This window comes from Exophiala bonariae, assembly GCF_035927105.1.
Source record: "Exophiala bonariae strain CCFEE 5792 chromosome Unknown scaffold_40, whole genome shotgun sequence".
NCBI lineage: Eukaryota > Fungi > Ascomycota > Eurotiomycetes > Chaetothyriales > Herpotrichiellaceae > Exophiala > Exophiala bonariae.
The window spans coordinates 34,647-52,363 of record NW_027042515.1 but is presented as its reverse complement, the minus strand read 5'-3'; the positions used below and the strand labels follow the sequence as shown (position 1 = coordinate 52,363).

The window sequence follows — 17,717 nt, the reverse complement described above, 5'->3', positions numbered from 1 at the left end:
GTTTTAGCAAAATAAATAGGACAACTGCATCTCAAACATGCTGTGCTGTACATTTTTTCTTTGGAAAAGAGGAATAGCCTATGTGCATAGAGAGCACCCTGTATCATACATGAGGAAACCGTGGCTCCTCTTTGCAACCCAGCTTCCATTGAGATCCTGCCACGTCCATGACTTTGAATGACTCAAGGGCAAGGTAGGCTGTTGTCGAAACAGAAATGAGACGCTACAGACTGACGCTGCGAGCATGATGCCCAGTTGCTAGTGAAATGACAAGACATGGAGCTAATGGTTCCGAGCGTTCTCATCTCCAAACGAGTAGATACCGCCGGCAGCGGTGTGGAAACTGAAAGAACACGAAGGCTGCGAGACACGATTTCAATGATTCGGATAGGTACTCTTGCTCTGACATAGCTCTAGCTCTTCTGTTCTTGGTACTTGCTTCTGAGTCCATCTCCACTTGAACTTGTGGGCGAATCATTGGGGGAAACATTGAAGAACATTGCTGGTTGATATCGATGTTGCGTGCCATTCAAGCTTACATTACTTTCGCATCTGTCCTCCCTCCCTCCCTCAGAAGGTCATAACATCATACATTATTAGGCCCATAGCTCTGGCATTGCCGAGCCAATGAAAAAACACACGAGCAACCACTGCAACTGTGAAGAACGAAGACACAATCTTGCGAAATCTCCCATGAAAATCCCCTCCCATGACGGAACTTTCCACGACATGCGCTGCCCTCTCTGGTGCTGCATCTCAAAATCCATAGTGCTCGCTGGAACTCAGATCCGAAAGCCCGCCATTTTAGTATGCTGAAGCCTGAACAAACGCCGCGGCAGTTTTGCGCAAAAAAATGTCGAAATACTTGATGCATTATCAATGCAAGCTTGCAAGTGACCAACCAAGTCATGTTTCTAATCATTCGCTCTGTCGGCATTCGCACGTGCAACTATGGACGCATACAACGTCTTCCACGCGGTACGATGATCTTGGTTGAGGTCTTTGACGCGTGCTCTGTACGTTAAAATATCCACCTCGCTGACACCGGCCCCATAGAGAAACATGTTCTTAAGAAATGTATTTTGCTCTTGAAGATCCGTGATAATGATGTCTTTGGGGTCCCGACGTCCAGGTCGAGGCAATACAATTTTGACTTCTTCAATTTCAGATGAAGAGTCATCCTGTTCTGCAAGGTTGGAAGGTCGTACTGCTTGGCGTTTGGCTGGCCGTGATTCAGGTTCGGGCTCTGTCATGGCCGCTGCAAGCCGCTTCTTTTTCTGCACCGATTTCAGCTTGGTGGTCTCCTTCATGCCTTTGGTCTTGGTAGTCCCGGAGGAGGTTCTTGTCGGTAGCGGCGCATTTGTATTGCTGATGACAGGGCGTCTTTCAGTCGCGCCTAGGTCGAGTTGTTCCATCCTTTCGTGGACGTGAGGAGAAACTGCTCTCTGTTTCCCTTTCTTTCCCATTGGTGTTGGCATCGATGGCTCGGCCTCTGAACCTAATTCCTCAGCGTGATGGCGAGCCAACGAGATCTGTTTCTGGTGGTCCTTAGGATGACCAGTACGAGAAGGGGTGTTAATCAAGCGAGAAGCCGAATCAGATGAAGTCTCGTCATGGTTGAGCCACGAGACATCGACAATCTCCTTTTTGATCCGAGGACGACTAGGCAAGGATCGTCCCTCGTGTAGTTCCGGGGACGGGTCTACATGTGGTGTGGGTGGAGAGAGGACTGCTTGTACACGTTCAGATCTCAAAAAGTTCAATATGCCGTGCAAAAAGTGATCCTGGTGGACTTTCCACTTTTCCTCACGATGGATGCGACTTGGCATATGAGGGAAATAATGCGGTGGTATGTTTTGGCAGATGGCAAAGCACAATCGGCGCAGCTCTCGATGTTTTCCTGATGGCGGCGTGGGATTCCAGGGAAGCTGCTCACGGCACGGATGATCTTTGATCTCGGCCTGTACCAGACGCATGACATCCACGGCATAGCCAGGACCAGGATCTGCTGTCTTATGCAGCGTAGCAAGAATTCGAGGCAATCTTGGGTGCTCGTGATCAAACCGATCACGGCTGGCAAAACCAGTGTCGACCGTAGCTTCTCCATGTGGCACAGAACTAGGCGCTGATGTCGCAACGCTGCTGCTGTGTGCTGGCACGGGGAGATTTTTATGAATGTTTTCTTGAGCCACAATGTTAGTACAGTGAACAAAAGGTTGAGAAACATGATATATACCTTTGGAGGGCGCCATTTTCGCCAGAATGGTATTAGACGTTCGTGTGCTGTGTCTTACAAGGCAAGACTGAGATTCCTTTGGATGTAGGTAAGACCACAGGGAGTGACAGCAGATGTGAGTTGTTAAGGTGTCGGCTTTTGTCCTGGATGGCGACGATTCCGCGGTCAGTCAGGTGGTGAACAGAGCTGAGAAGGCAAAGTAACAGTTAGTGGTAAGGTAATGCAGTATGGTTGAGCGAGATAGGTGACGAGGGAAAAGAACTAGAAGAGAACCTCGAGGTGCCGTGACCAACGCAGACAAGAGACTGACTCGTGGAAAAGATGCTCGAGTCGATCCTGAACCATTAGGCGATCACGCTGTCGATGATCATGGATGACAGTAACGACGTTGTGGTGATGATGATGACGGAGACGAGGGTGGTGATGATAGAAGGAGTGTGAGAGGGGGAGGAAGAGGAAGTTATGTCGACGCGTGTCAGACTGGTGAAGAGTTTTGGCCGAGAGACAGAGGGCAAGATCAGTATGACTTGAGTACCTGCTTTGAGTAGATAGTCGCGTTCTCTTCACTTTCTGGCTGTCGGGACCTGATACCAAGGTACCTTACTCTGATATTTTCCGAATTAGTGCGCATGGAAGAAGATCAGAGAAGTTGTGTTAGAGGGGAAATGATAGTTCTGCATCAACGTCCGGAGGATCAATTGTCCAGTTACTTAGACTATCCATGGTCGTCTTTCAGATATTCTGGGGACCAGGTGTTCGATTTCGACCTGGAACTGGCCTTGTCGTTCAACTTGTACAAATCCAAACAGTACAATGTCCAGCTTTCATTCATCTGCAAACACCCATCGACCATTTTCTTTCAGAGCCTCTTGATATCGTTTCTCCACTTCTCCCCTCTCGAGCAAGTTAGCCTGTTGATGAGAATTACGTTCTTCTTGTGACCCAAGCACATCTACTCCCCAAAACTCTGGTGGTGTCTTAGGTCGATCCGAAGAACCTCTATGCATTTTACCAAAGGCGTTGGCCATCTTCTTTGCTCGAGCCTCATGTACTAGATTCTTTTTCGCTAGAGGTGTCATGCCTTGAATCTTCGCCTCCGATCCTTGACCAAGGTACTCAAGTAGAAGCTCATGATCAGAGAGACCCATCGCGCTCCGTGGCAGGGTCGCCGCGATTGCCTTGAATTTATCCCCACAACATCCAGGTTTCGTGCACCCGGCAAGACATTTTCGAGCCTCTTGATTGCGAACAGTCTCGTTGAATGCAAAATCCAGGCCATCATTGTACTGGGGATTCAGCTTGAAATGTGACAATGCTTGTCGGTTGAGTGGTCGGGAGCGGAATGGTTCTGCATCTTCTGGGCCTGTCGTGATTGCTATTTTGACAGGTAAGAATTGAAGCCCTGGCCGTACCGATGACTCTTTACTGACGCTGCTTGGGCGAGACAAGAATTGAACAGCCGGTGGTGGGGCAGACAGCAAATTGTGCAACCGTCGATGGGCAGACGACTCTAGCTTTGGAGAGACGGCACCTTTTTCTGGTGGACCTTTGGGAGCATTATGATCTTCCCCATCCTCCGCTACCGTGTCGATAGCGTGGGAACCATGCGAGCCACGCCTTCTTACTCTGAACTTGGACTGAGCTTGGGCATCTGTATTGCCATTCGGTAGGTTGAGCGAGATTTCGCGAAGAGGGGACTTTGGAGCGGGACTCTGAGTGCGATGGCGTTTTCGGGCACTTTGGTCCTGCTCTGGTGTTGGCGTGTGGGTAGAACTGGTGGCAATCGGACTTGCTGGCGCCATTGAAGGAATTCGATCGACTTCATCAGACGAGACGACAGGGGACGAAAAGTCTGGATGCAGCAATCGCCATTTACGCTTCTGAGACTGCAAAGCACGCAGCTTGGACTTTAGACTATCAATCTCGGCCTGCTTTTCTGCATTTTGCTTGAATAGGTGGGCAACTTGGCCCGGCGGCTGAGAGGCTCTGTTGGCACTGGAGAGCTCGGCCTTGAGATTTTGATTTTCTAGCCGTAGTTTCTCAAGAACAACATCATGGCCTTGTTGTGCTGGCCCTGGCGAGTTCTCCTGTAGTTTCTCGATTTCCTCCCTGAGATTGCCATTTTCACGTCTCAAGGCTTTAAGCCTATCTCGGAGCCGATAACTTTTGTTCAACCCTGTGGTAAGTGACCTCAACAAGGACTCTCCATCAGAGAGATTATCATCGGTGGTGGCCATTCATAACAGACGTTGATTGATACGCGTGCAGTGGTGGAGAGAGATGACCGAACACACGGGATGCGCCGAATAAACGCGAAGCCTAAGCCTTTGGTGGCAGGCGACAAGGCTGCAAGCGCTTTACTACTCTAGGCGTAGTTCATGCAACATCTCGGTTAAGCCTCGGGATATCTTGCGGCGAAACAGACTCGTACATCACGTCCTTCCAATGCTCATGCCATAAGCCGTCGAGTCGTCGTCCTCAATCCACTACCGTCTCTCAGAGCCTACAGCGCATCACGCGCAATGCCCAAGAGGGACAGATCTGACCTGGACGATGATGTCGACCAAACTTTGGTCAAGAGAGGTCGGCTTGGTCCGAAACGCAGTCTTTCCGCCCTCAGCGACGAGATCCTGCTCCGAGTCCTGTCCTTCTTAACTTTTAGAGATCTTCTCGTCACCGAACGGTCAGCACCCCTCCCACCTTGTTTAGAGTAAATCTGATAGTCGCAGTGTCTCCTCCCGATTTCGAGCATTGGCCACCGATCGCGAAATCTGGAAAGCCCGATATTATGATGCCTGGGTCAAATCTCGCCTGCGCCGACGGCCACCTCTCACACAACGACCGGATAAAACAACGAACATAGCCAAGGCAGCGCAATGGCTTGAGGCCGGTCAGAGATTCAAGTTCGGAAAAAGCGCCGATTGGAAGCGCCAATACAAAATTCGAAGCAATTGGGATATCGGAACCGCCAGAGTGCGAGAAATCGAGATTGCGCAGCCGCCATCACCCCCAGCAATTGCCAAAGTCCACCAAAACATGGTGTTCACGGCCGATAGAGAGGCTGGACTGCGCGCATGGCTGCAGAAGGATAGTGCAAGAGCGTTGCGATCACAAATCGATATCGAATCTACGGCTGAGACGCTGTGCATGGCGGTCGCGGACATTGATGGCGGCGTGGGGGTTCTCCTTGGTTTCGACGACGGAAGCTTTTCGCTTTACCTACTTCGGACGACGCAAGACTTTTCCCTGGAGTGCAGCTACCAATCTTTGGATGGCCCTCTGATGGCCGTGGCATTGATGGAGTCTCACGTGATGACAATATCTAAAACCCAATTTCTGTCTATTTATCATATACAGTCGAAGCCACAGGCTAAGGGCTTGGAGAGAACATTGACGTCAATTATGCGCCTCCAGTCAGACGCTTCGTTCTCGCCCGTCTCGGTGGCGCTACGAAAGACTCCAGGAGCAGGAATCATTGGAAGTGTAGCATATGCATTTAACCGACTACAGAGTGGATGGTGCTTGGGACTGCAGGAGATCTGTTTGTCCCACAGTGGTGAAATCACGACTAGCCGACTGACGTCGACCATCGACACTCCGATCGATCCAGCACCGAAAGGAGGAAACACCTGGGAGGTAACAAGTCGTTCGACAAGTACATTACCCTTGGCTCTGTATCCACAACTCATGAGTGCTCCGACATCACTTTCATACGAACACCCATTTGTGGTCTGCTCACTTTCGGACAATACATTGATGTCATATCTCGTGACCTCGACTAGCGACAAGCTCGAGATCCGCACGGGAAGGAGATTATGGGGCCACACATCGGCAGTCTCTGGTGTTCAGGTCAACGGGCGTGGAAAAGCAGTTTCGATCAGCTCCAAAGGCGAAGAGATTCGAGCATGGGAACTTGAGGATGTCATGACCGCAGTACTGCCTCGACGAACAAGCACGGCGATCAAAGGTGTTGCTGGGCTGGCAGGGGTGGTGGCAGCCCTAGCGCAACGGGGTTCTGGATTGGGGCTTGCGCTGGATGAGTTGAGAAGAGAGCAAAGCTTGACTCGAAGATGGGTGGGATTTGACGACGAGCAAGTGGTGATACTGGGAAATAGAGACCAGGCGCAAATCATGGCCGTGTACGATTTTACATAGAGGTGGCGCACGAACTACTGAGTTGGAAACGAAACATGACACGAATAATGAAAGATAGTTGACCTTCAGCCTCCATGGGCTTAAAACAACGCACTTGAAGCTGGCGAAACAGTGACCACGCAACGACCATGTTATCGGATGTCTAGAACATGAGAGTGGAGGCGTTACATATGCAAGTCAAGACAAGCAGCCTTCCGTATGGACCGCATTTTCTCCAAGCGTGTTTGACCACGACCTTGCAAGTCCACTCTGTCGCCAAACGAAGCATTTCCGGGTCTTGGGCGCTGAAGCCGGAAGCGTCTCGCCGTGGTTGGAACGAGCATGAGAGAGGGGGGTTCACTTATCCTAGCCTATAGGGGCTGGGTAAGCCGAGGGGTTGACCTACATGATAGATACTCGAGCTCCAGGTGCTTGGGGCTTCAGGCTTCGTAGATACCTACCTAAGGTTGGTATCCTTGCACCTAGAAATGCCTCTGGACTGCCTGGGAGCACGCTAGAGGATCGGTTGTGACGTACCGCGTACCTTTCAATCCGCCTCCACATTCTCGCCGCCGTCTCTTGCTCCACCAGACTTCCAGGACTGCATTTTTGTTCACACAGACTGGGTTTGTGCTGCGACCTCCGCACACGCCTAACCAACTAGTCGACTAGTTGACACTTTTTTCCTTCAACCCAACTTCACACCAATTCACTCACACTCGGGGCTCATTCTCAGATCCAGTCTCATTCCTCGTCTTCCTTTCCACATCCTGCTAGCTTCTATACTGTAATCCAGTTCCAAGGCCGCAAGAATCCTACTCTCTACCTTCCATCACTCTACCGTACAACTTTTGCCACCCTCTCGTCTCCCGCGCAAAACCCTCTTCCCCTCCTTCTCGTCTTCATCTCTTTCCCTCTACGACATCACCAATCTTGTTCACCATGGATCGCGGCTGCTACAACTGCGGTGATTCTTCTCACCAAGCTCGCGACTGTCCCAAGCGCGGCACCCCTGTGTGGTATTTGCTCTTGATTCTTGACTCCCACTATCAAAAGAATCCACGCTAATTTTTTCTCTTTAGCTACAACTGCGGAGGTTTGTCCTCAACTGTCCTGATTCATCTTTGATAGCACCACTGACTCCTCGCTCAGGCGAAGGACATGTCAGCCGAGAGTGCCCTGCACCCGCTAAGCCTAAGACTCTTACGTGCTACAAATGTTGGTCTTCCCGCAACCATGCCATACAACATACATCATACCCTTTCTGACATTCCCAACAGGTGGTGAAGCCGGTCACATGGCACGCGAGTGTCCTCAAGCTGCTGGTGCTCCTGCTGGATCCGGCTCAGGTGCTGGTTGGGGCTCAGGCGGCGGCGGTGGCGGTGGCTATGGCGGCCAGTCTCGAGAGTGCTATCGCTGCGGCGGCACTGGTCACATTGCGCGGTAGGCTCGAAGAAGCAATATATAACCTGACATTCTTACTGATTATACAGGGATTGCACCCAAGGAGGTGGTCAGAGCGGCTACGGCGGGGGTGGTAGCGGATTCGGCGGTGGCCGTGGTGGTGGTGGCCAAACTTGCTATGTAAGTCATTCAATCCTATCAAGTGTCTCACGTTTGCTAACCCGGGACAGTCTTGCGGCGGGATCGGCCATATGTCACGGTATGGACTTGCGTTTTCTTTGTCGACGACACCTAACTAATCCATGCCTCAGTGATTGCACCCAAGGTCGTTCTCAGAAATGCTACGTAAGTCTTGTCCGTCCAGACACGCATTTTCCATGCCCCACTAACTCGGTCTAGAATTGCGGCGAACAAGGCCACTTGTCGCGTGATTGTCCATCTGAGCCCAGCCAAGAGCGCATCTGTTACAAGTGTATGTTTCTATCCTACTATCGCATCCTCGCATGGCCACTAACCATATCAAAGGCAAGCAACCAGGACATTTGCAGTCCGCTTGCCCCAACTAAGTGACTCGGGCTCTCCAAGCGACGAGCCATATTCCCCTTTCTTTCGTTTCCAATTCACAAAAACATGGTCCCATGGACACTCGGCGGTGTGAAGATCCAAGCTGTACGAGAGTCATTCATGATGACATGACTTAAAAAGTGCATTTCGAGCAAAATTAACGACGATTTCCCGAAATTTCTCACGACAGCGCGGATATTCTCCTGGGGACCATATGTGATTTGGTGGAAAGGAATCTGCTTGAAGGCGAAGGGATTCCAGGCGAGAGAGACTCGGAGGTCTTTGCGATGCAGGACAAATGGTGGAGTGGAGGATGGATGAGCAGGCGAATTTCGCACGAGTTTTCGTCGGTGACCCGAGATCATATGGGATCCAAGGATGCCATGCCAATCAATGTATCAAACAGACTTGAGCAGAGCCGGATGACTCCATCTGTGCCTACTCAGCATTTCCATTCATTCAGACAGCGCGGCTGTCCATGCCAAAAAAAAAAGTATTGCGTGGACCGAGTTTTCCAGTAACTCGTTCTGCATGATATCAGCGAGCGTCACGACCTACGATAACCTCATTGGAAGGGAGTTTCTGCAAATGAAGCAGAATCTTTACAGACACAGCTGGTGTCGACCAAAGCAATGCAAATCATGAACATCCCTTCGATTCTTGTCCTGACTGTTTCTAGAATCTGTCTCGAATCTCTTTTCTGACTGGCAGTATCAACCACTGCGCGAAGAAATATCCAGGGTTTCTATCCGTCGTCTATTGAGACACAGTGGAACAATACAAACATTGCGTCAATGCTCGATGCTATGGTGGCTCTTGGTTTGTTTGAATTGAACTCTTCTCATTCTCGTTTGCTACTCCACGATTGATTATCTTGGCGATATGAATCCATCTTCTCTGCCTAGCGCGAGACATGACGTTGAGACCAGTTGAATCCATTGGCACTTCAGCACAAGATAAGTCGCTTGAGAGAATCCACTTTCTTATCCAACATGAGCGTCTTCGCGATGTGTTGTCGTGGACTTCTGTGGCAGGTTGATAATTGGACTATGAGTAAGAATACCTTCGACTTGGGTATCGTACAGTCCACATCCCTGTCCTTGTAAACCAGATCATCGTAGCCATCGCACACCATTCAACAGTCATCTTATACCAACATAGCCCTGTCAACCACCTGCGTTGTTCACGCTGGTACTCTCACCAGAGACCGTCCTCCACTCAGACATCCCGGTCTTCATCCTGATCAATGTCAAGCCTCAGGTACTCCAATGCACCTGCGAGAACCACCCCGGCCAAGGCAGCCTTGTCACGGGCGGCGGTGATGGCGACTCGGAGTTGAAAGCCATATGCACACTCAGTGAAAAGCGAGCCGAGGTCGGCGACCGCAGTGCTGGTACCAGGTGTGTTCACTGTTTCGTACATATCCCACAACTGCGTAAAGATATCCTTTAGCTCCGAAGCCGCTGCCACAAGATCGAAATGAGCACGTTGGCCTTCGCACACACACTCGAAGTCTGCTCGCTCTTGCTCCAGTTCAAGCCTCGCAATGCGCAGGTTGTTACGTGCGGCCCTCAGAACATAGCGGGACGCGTTGCCAAGGGCCTTGAGAGACTCGTAGACTTGGAGATGGTGATCATGGTTGACTCCTGCTTCGACGTACTCTTCTTCGCACTCCTCGACATATTCTTTGAACTCTTCGAGCTGATTACGTTTCCTCTGCAATTCTTCCCGGAGCTCTTCCATGTGAGTGTTTCTCGACATTCCATCTAGGACCTTGACGAGGCGGTTCAAATCCACTTCGCCGTGCGCGTTGGTCATGGCCTCGACGACGTACGCAACTGTGATGTCGGAATCTGTGTCGGACTCGCTGTCGGATTCGTAGGCGATATCTGGAAAGCCTAGAGGAGCTGGTGGGTCGCTCTCACGGCGCGCGCCACGCCGAGACGAAGATTCGGCACTAGGAGGTGGTGTCAGAAGCGTAGCAGTTGAGGGCTCAGCCTTGAGCCGCTTCGTGGTTGGCAAAGTGCCCACAAGACTGGAGTCACAACCAGAGTCGAGGTCGGAGTCGTCAAGGTAGACTGGGTTGTCAGCGTCGCCGCTCTTTCGCTTGGAAGGGACCCCGCCTGGAGCAGCAGCTGTTGAAGGCATCAAGACATATGCCATGCTTCTGATCTTTGGAAGGGTGTGCTGAAATATGGGTTTGAGGTGGCTCAAGGTTCAGAATGACGGTGACAGGAGAGTAGAGATTTGAGGATGATCAAAGCAAGCCAGACATTTCTCAATTGATCTTTGTGTGAGCCAGGGCTCGGCAAAGAGGGGTTTGTGTTAAGCACTGGTAGCATTGTTCTGTGAATAACGGCACAGTGAATGTAGTAAACTTGAGATATCTTTCTCGGCGGGTGGATGTATTCACTCAACAAGTTGGCTGGGTGAGGCTCGGCGTCGGAAACGGGAGAATGACGACGAGCCTTCGTAGAATGTATTAGTTGGCAAGCTCTGGAAGTGGACAATGAAGTTTGATGCGTGGAATTCGTGAATTTATGGCCTGGTAGACGGTGATAGCATCATCCAGGCCTCTTATTGGTCTGAATAGGGACATGAACATGACCACTCGAGGATGGCGGTCCACAATGCTTTCGTGGAGGGAATCAGACCAACTCTTTCCTGAGAATGATTTGCAATCATTCGAATACAAAGTGGAACGTAAGCATGAAACCATGCCCATGAAATTACATTGTTGACGTGCTGAAATAATAACTACCCCATAAGAACTCATAATCTTCTATTACGCCGCCGGCTAGATCCAGAAGCGGCTTGCCTTTCAAAGCATTAGATGCGCCATGGATCCATTTCTTGGTGATAGTTTCGTAAAAGGCTCCTCTCATACCCCACCAGGCGAGATTCCAGCCGCGTTTCTTAAGCTCGTCTCGTTCCAAAGCCGACAAACCATTTCTCGCGCCACCAGGAACACGAGCTGCAAGGTCTCGCTTAGCTAGCTGCCGTGCCAGGAACTCGATTGAGATGCCAGTAAGCCAAGGTGTCCAGTGTCGCCTCCATTTGGTGCCTTCATAGCCATAAGACCGAGCAACCCGTTGCATGAGTAAGGCATATATTACGGGTCGGACGATATACAAGATTTCGGCTGCCTGGCCGCCCATTGTTGTCAGCTGGTGCAGAAGCTGCTTTGCTGGTTTCACGTCATCGGCCGTGAGGACATGGTTTAACAGATACGCAGAAACACTTTCTGGAGTAGGAAGGGTTGGGAGGGTGTAGCCAGTTCTGGGCATATTGAATGCCTCGCTGGTCGAGAGAGAAGATGGCTTTCCTGAATCGGAGCGTGGTGGTGTGGGTACACCTGCAACTCCCAGAGCATCCTTGACATCGAAATCGGCGCCACGAGCCATGAGCAACTCGTCTTCCAAGAGATCTTGGTCCTGATTCTCCTCTTCAACGGGAGCAAAGTCCTCTCTCAGCGGAAGTGGTGACTGTACAAGTGGTCGGACACTGGTGAGCTTCATCAATAAAAAGCGGCAGATGGCCTTGAATGATTCCAAAAGAATGACAACACGCCATCGCAGTCTTTCGCCGCCTCGCCGGCGCGCCATCATTTCCCATAGAAGTTCTGTGTATTGTGCAATTTTCAGTAAAGTCGCGATCTTGGTGTAGAGAGAGGAGGAGGTGGACCAAAAGGTGGTATAGCGGGCATGAAGGGAGGGCTTGGGTCTCTGGATTTTCAAATTCTGGGCTTTCAGGACAGTCGGCGACAAAGCCAACAGTGCCGAACGATTCTTGAGGAGATGATCGTGATAGATAGATAGTAACTGGACGAATGTATGAACTGATTCGGAAGCAATTTCGGTGTCGGAGAGGCGAGCACCAGGCAGTAGATATGTCAAAGAGCGAAGGCTGCTCTCGATGGTGGATACGGAAGAGGAGTTGGAAGCGACATAGCTTGAATAAGTGGATGGTAGATTGCGAGCGACCTTTGAGAGTTCGGAGGAGGCGAAGGCGAGTGAACTCACGGTCGCGTGAACGGTCTGGCGCAGGGTTGAGGAACCCATGTTTGGAGTTGGGACCGTCCCATCCAGCGGGTGTGGACAGACTGAAAGAAACTCCGGGAAGGTTTGGGCCTCCTGAGGGATGAAAGGAAAGGAGCGGCTTGATGATTAGGATAAAGAATGAGTGCAAGATTGGATGCAGATGGTGGTGGGAGAGATGATGAGATGGATGGTTGAAGTCGTCAGGATTAGGATGCCGAGGCTCACGCAAGATCCGCCCAGCCCAGCCACCGCCGCCCGTGACATTGGACACCAACACCAGAACCAACGGTTTGAACAACGAATGTTGGACAGTCCTTCCGGGTGCGTGTGAACAGACGGGCTTGAAATTAAACCCAGATTTTGGCTTTTATTGTGATGAAACAACCCAAGTGATGTGAAAAGATGGGCAGCATTTGAATCCGATTCCTGTTCTTGGTCACACGTTCAAGATTGAGTATTGGATATGGCTGTGACCTTGGGTACCTTGGGTAGGTAGACACATACCTAAAGTATTGCCACCAACTTACGGTAGGAACTGGCCAACTGCCTGGCTACAGCATCAGGTAACTTCCTACGACGCAGGTGTCTTTCGGCATCGGATCAACTGTTCGGCCTTTCCGAGAGATTCACATTCAATTCTGTTTCTGCCCAGCCCAAGTGAATCTGGAATCCATATACAGGAGGGCATTTCAAAGTCGAGCTGCTTCAAGATCGATATATCAACCATATCAACCACTCATCAAAATCCACCCACCACCGCGGACAAGAGCCCTCCCCACAAGCATGCCACCCGCAAGAAAGAATGCTCCCACCAGAAACTCAGGCCCGTGGTCATGCTCACGAATCCTCAATTCATCCTCGCCCTTGGCTTCAAAGGAGATTCTGCCCTTCCTCGTCACCTGCATCTCAGGTTGGAACTCAGACTACGACGAAACTCAGAAAAAGGTCATCATCGACAGCCTGCCGGAGAAGTACCGAAAGTACCACTCCGACAACTCCGGCCACCTCCTCTGTCCCATTTCTCCCGAGTTCCTGCTCGAGGACCCATATTTCAGAAGCGCTGTGGCCAAATTCAAGACTAATCTTGCCGATGGCTTCTACGAAAAGACTTGGCAGAACCAGGCAGCAAAGGCAAGCCAGGAGAGGGAACAAGGCAAATTCGCCAACTATCTGCGAGAGAAGGCAGAAGCGGACTTTGGACTTGGAGACTGCATCAAAGAAACATAATCACAATATCATGATGCACCGTCTCCCAGGCGTTTGACCAACTCAATCATGGTCAATGAACACGGCAGGGAAATGTTAACATTACGTGCTAATAGTGACGATCATCATTCGGGTGTCCACCATCCAAAACCATCCTCTTGTGGCACAGTACGACCCTGTTTCTCTGCAGCCAAGATAGTTCGATGCGGATACGAATATACACTGCGCCAGACAGATTCCAAGTACGAATATCTCGTCCTGGCTTAGGCTCACAGCTAGTCGGCATCCCGAATTGAAAGTTCCAGCCCAACCCATGGACTAAGGTCAAAGCAGGAGACTTTGGATGGGAAAATCCAGCAACTATCGAAAGTGGTCGACTGTTGACGACAGTGTGAAGTAGTCGTGTGGAACCGGTGGCTTCGCTGGAATCCTTTCAACCCCACGACGTTTGGTGAACCATACCGAGTACGTATACTGGTGTAGTCTGTGTCGAGTTTTATCCAGTACGAGGTAACATCTGCACCTCTGACATTGACCAAGCTGAACCCTTCCACTCCGGAGTTCCGGGGATGGTTCGCCAACAAGCGAAATTGCAGTGCTCGTTTCTTCAGCCGTGTCTTTGCCTGAAATTCCAGCCTTCCACTTGCCCAGAGGCCTCACAGCATTCGACGCCACAGTGTCCCATTCAAGCTACTACTAGTGATTTACAAGGCCTTCGACGGATCTGGCAGCATGACATGGCCATCCTGCGAAGGAGATTTAGACATTCAAGAAACTTTGGCCATTCTGCAGGTGAGGCTTGGATCAGTCGGTCGCAGGTTCACAGTCAACGGCAACTCGACCGACAGGCACACGAAGCACTCGATAGAATTGAAAATCGGAAAGAAAGGGACAGAAAAGGTTGATATCAACGAAGTATGCCACAACATTTGGAGCCAAGTCAAGAATGTGTTTGGCCGAAAATGGCTCGTTCCTGTCCTCCATCCTCCATCGTTTTTAGCGTGGCGCATAGCAGGGGATACGATGATGCGACGTCTCAAAGAGGGATGTGTGGTTCAGCTTACCCACCGACCCAACTCCTCATTGAGACACTTTCGCTTGTAGTCAGGGGACTCTTCCGATTCAAGCATGGGCATATTGAAATCACGTACGGAGTAACACTCGGACAGCCACAAGAGAACGTCCATAGTGATCGAACGCGTTCCATTACACGTGATCGGCATGTAGCTGGGATGGGACTGGTGATCGAGAGCAGCACTGCTTGTCAATAATACCTATACCGAGTAGACAGTGATTTGACAGCAGGGAAACGCAATCCGTGCCAGGCTGCATGCCAAACTGGGCCACTGGAGATGTCATGCCTGAACGCGATAGTGACACGATTGACAGCAATGACAGACATCAGCACCAACCAGCTATGAATTTCGGGTCTGTCCATGGTTTTCCCTTCATGCTTTGTGCAGACAGCAACACACCTAGACTCGGGGCTACCAGACAGTCCTGGTGATCTCGGTTGATTACCTAGATACCTCACTTCATGGTTACACGGGCCTTTTTCCATGACGGCGGCAGGAGAAATGATCAATGGAACACCGTGTTCTTGGATAGGTCGAGATGAATGAGAGCAACTACTGTTCTCGACAGGCAAACAGCCGATCAGGAGTTTCCCCGTTGGACCCAAGACGGGAATGCATTTTCTGGTCGAAGCGAGCTGAAACTTGAATGCGGGTAATATCCTCGCCTGAGCGGATACAAGAACGCAAACAATACTCGTAATACAGCAAGATCTGGATGCCGCATTTGCTGAATCCTGACGCTTCCAACAAATCGGAACACACCATATGTCCCCGTTCTAAGTAGCGGCCACCAACCTAAGGTTGACAGCACAGGGACATCCTTCCGCGAAGCCACCCTGGAAATCGCCGACAAGGAGAATAATCATCTTGCGAAAGTCTAATTGGTTTATGATGGCCTGCTCATCATCCTGTCCAACAGTGCAGTATCCGGAGGCTTCCATACCTTGCACTCCTGGCAAACTAGTTCGTATGAGGGTATTCAGTACTCTAATAAGGATAGGGGTTCGGGAGACGACAAGGCTGGGGGTTTGTTCCAGTCTCTCACAAGTGCAAGCAGGTCGACGACCGCCAAGGACCGCTAGCTAGCGTGGGAGAACAATCCTATCCGAAAAAGTATAAATTGGAGAAAAAGAACCTTGCTCTGACCCGGGGTTATCGAATACATCATAGCGGATACTCCAAGTGGTTTGTAACCAACCTTGACGCGGCCCATACTGGCAGTGATACACTTACAACAAGAGTTCGAACAAGCTATATACCATTGTTGAATGTCCAAGGTCTCATCAATCATTGCCGTGTTGGCTGAGCCTTACTCGTCTTCAGTCAACCAAGCCAGGCGAAACAGAAACAGAAACAGGTACAAGGACGGCGTAGAATGTGCATGTTTGTTAGAGGGAACAGAACCGGTTCAATCCCAATAGTAAATAGTACCACCGCCGTAAGGAGTATTCTTTAGAGTACCCATCCTTGGAAGCGAATCGAACGACACATTAATTTCATCGATGATCGGATTCCAGAAGGGATCAGGTTGAGATAGATGACGCAGTTGCAGAAATGCTCATGGGTACGACTCAGCAATGATTCTGGAGTCAAGGAGTCTCCTAGAAGGTCTCGATTGGCAACCACTGGAACCAATGCGGGCCACTGGCAGTATTCAAAATATCTTCGCAGAAAATAAGATAAGTAGTAGTGCTTCATTGGCCACCACCAAACTCGAGGTGTTTCAAGCAATGTTGCCCTGCGGACTTGTATATGGTTACATATCTTCGAGTTTTTGAATTCTGTCCCAGACAGAGATAATCACCTTGAGTCGATGACATAGTCTCCATGCTATCATGAACCGTCAAATTCTGTCCATAACTGGACCAGCCGTGATCTGCGTCGATGATGTCTGACGAGGGCGCCTGCGTTTGACCTCGACGTTTACCTGTTTAACGGTCAACCGCATCATCGTTTTTATGACGAAGCACATGACTTCTATTGTTCTCCATCTAAATCGCGGTTCAACGGTCCGCGTGATGTGAGGATTAAATCGTACTTCGTAGGCTGTGGCGTGGGTCGTGCATACGTGATTAACCTGCCCCAGGTCGGTTTCGATATTATGATTTTGACACCACTAGGATCATCGCAGGTTCATGGGCAGCAGCTGCCCAAGCGGGCCCATGGCTTAGCTCCGTCTCCGTCGTATACTACGTAGCTATGAGGTAGATATGGACGGTCTTGTCGTGATGATAGCATCATGGTTGAATGAATAATGGGCCGTTGGTCGTTGGAGAAATGGCGGTCTAGACACCGTCTTTTGCCAACCCTGGTTGGAATAACCGTCGACAAGCCACGACCTGGATGAATTGTTCTGGTCAAGGATCGAGCGTCACTGCACTGCCTGGTGTAAGTTTCCGAGGCACTTGTTAACGATGACGCTGCGTCTTGCTGCTCCTGCTCGCGATTACAGTCCTAGCTGCGTAATCTACTCGGTAACTTGAGGTGCTACAAAGTGCAAGATGTTCCACACCAGGCCTTATCGACATTGTGCGGTTAACTACTTGCAGACAATGATGGAGGACCCAATCCCGATCCCAATGCCAGTCAGGGATGGTCTCTGGCCATGGAAGTCAGGAACCTGCATGCTGTTTGCTGTTTGCTGATGGGGCTGGGTTTAGTGTTTTGGCTTCTCCCTCCTGCGGGTGATTGACCGTCTCGCCGTGTCTGAGGCTGTCAGCTTTTCCAGTGGATCCCTGGGCCCTGGCGTCCTCCGGTCCAAAGTTTTAATCCGCCTCACTCCTGAAAACTTCTAGCCCGTTCAAGTTCTTCGAGGCATGGCCAGCAGAGATGGAAAGCAGTAAAGACGAAAAGGGCACTCTCCTCATTCGAGTAGGCTAAACTCGTTTGATCGTGAGACGAATGATAGTTCGAAAATACCATCAAATCCAGCACGACCGTGCTGAAATCTGGGCCAGATCGGCCCGCGCCCTGGCTCACCCTGATCTAACTAGTGGTTCGTGCTGTGACTTGGCAGGGAAGTGAACCCAACTGAGGTCTGCTGCGTCCGTTCCCGCA

The 17,717-nt window shown here is 50.6% G+C and overlaps 7 protein-coding genes across 7 annotated transcripts; 3 read left to right on the top strand and 4 right to left on the bottom strand.

The window, feature by feature from the left end:
* Nucleotides 1–914: 914 nt before the first annotated feature.
* LTR84_010157 (uncharacterized protein) lies at nt 915–2,252 on the bottom strand (the record flags this gene model as incomplete). Its single annotated transcript, XM_064853694.1, has 2 exons — nt 915–2,182; nt 2,237–2,252. 2 exons carry the CDS (start codon nt 2,250–2,252, stop codon nt 915–917), a joined length of 1,284 nt encoding a protein of 427 aa, XP_064700648.1.
* An 808-nt stretch (nt 2,253–3,060) lies between these two features.
* Nucleotides 3,061–4,473, bottom strand: LTR84_010156 (uncharacterized protein; the record flags this gene model as incomplete). Its single annotated transcript, XM_064853693.1, has 1 exon — nt 3,061–4,473. The coding sequence occupies one exon, from the start codon at nt 4,471–4,473 to the stop codon at nt 3,061–3,063; it is 1,413 nt and encodes a 470-aa protein (XP_064700647.1).
* Nucleotides 4,474–4,758: 285 nt separating this feature from the next.
* LTR84_010155 (uncharacterized protein) lies at nt 4,759–6,391 on the top strand (the record flags this gene model as incomplete). Its single annotated transcript, XM_064853692.1, has 2 exons — nt 4,759–4,919; nt 4,966–6,391. The coding sequence occupies 2 exons, from the start codon at nt 4,759–4,761 to the stop codon at nt 6,389–6,391; spliced, it is 1,587 nt and encodes a 528-aa protein (XP_064700646.1).
* Nucleotides 6,392–7,312: 921 nt separating this feature from the next.
* LTR84_010154 (uncharacterized protein) lies at nt 7,313–8,344 on the top strand (the record flags this gene model as incomplete). The annotated part of the gene is made up of 9 exons (XM_064853691.1): nt 7,313–7,337; nt 7,453–7,466; nt 7,523–7,588; nt 7,651–7,813; nt 7,864–7,954; nt 8,005–8,033; nt 8,086–8,119; nt 8,174–8,246; nt 8,300–8,344. The coding sequence occupies 9 exons, from the start codon at nt 7,313–7,315 to the stop codon at nt 8,342–8,344; spliced, it is 540 nt and encodes a 179-aa protein (XP_064700645.1).
* Nucleotides 8,345–9,556: 1,212 nt separating this feature from the next.
* LTR84_010153 (uncharacterized protein) lies at nt 9,557–10,501 on the bottom strand (the record flags this gene model as incomplete). The annotated part of the gene is made up of 1 exon (XM_064853690.1): nt 9,557–10,501. One exon carries the CDS (start codon nt 10,499–10,501, stop codon nt 9,557–9,559), a length of 945 nt encoding a protein of 314 aa, XP_064700644.1.
* A 566-nt stretch (nt 10,502–11,067) lies between these two features.
* On the bottom strand, nt 11,068–12,399 carry LTR84_010152 (uncharacterized protein; the record flags this gene model as incomplete). The annotated part of the gene is made up of 1 exon (XM_064853689.1): nt 11,068–12,399. The coding sequence occupies one exon, from the start codon at nt 12,397–12,399 to the stop codon at nt 11,068–11,070; it is 1,332 nt and encodes a 443-aa protein (XP_064700643.1).
* A 762-nt stretch (nt 12,400–13,161) lies between these two features.
* Nucleotides 13,162–13,605, top strand: LTR84_010151 (uncharacterized protein; the record flags this gene model as incomplete). Its single annotated transcript, XM_064853688.1, has 1 exon — nt 13,162–13,605. The coding sequence occupies one exon, from the start codon at nt 13,162–13,164 to the stop codon at nt 13,603–13,605; it is 444 nt and encodes a 147-aa protein (XP_064700642.1).
* Nucleotides 13,606–17,717: the final 4,112 nt, after the last annotated feature.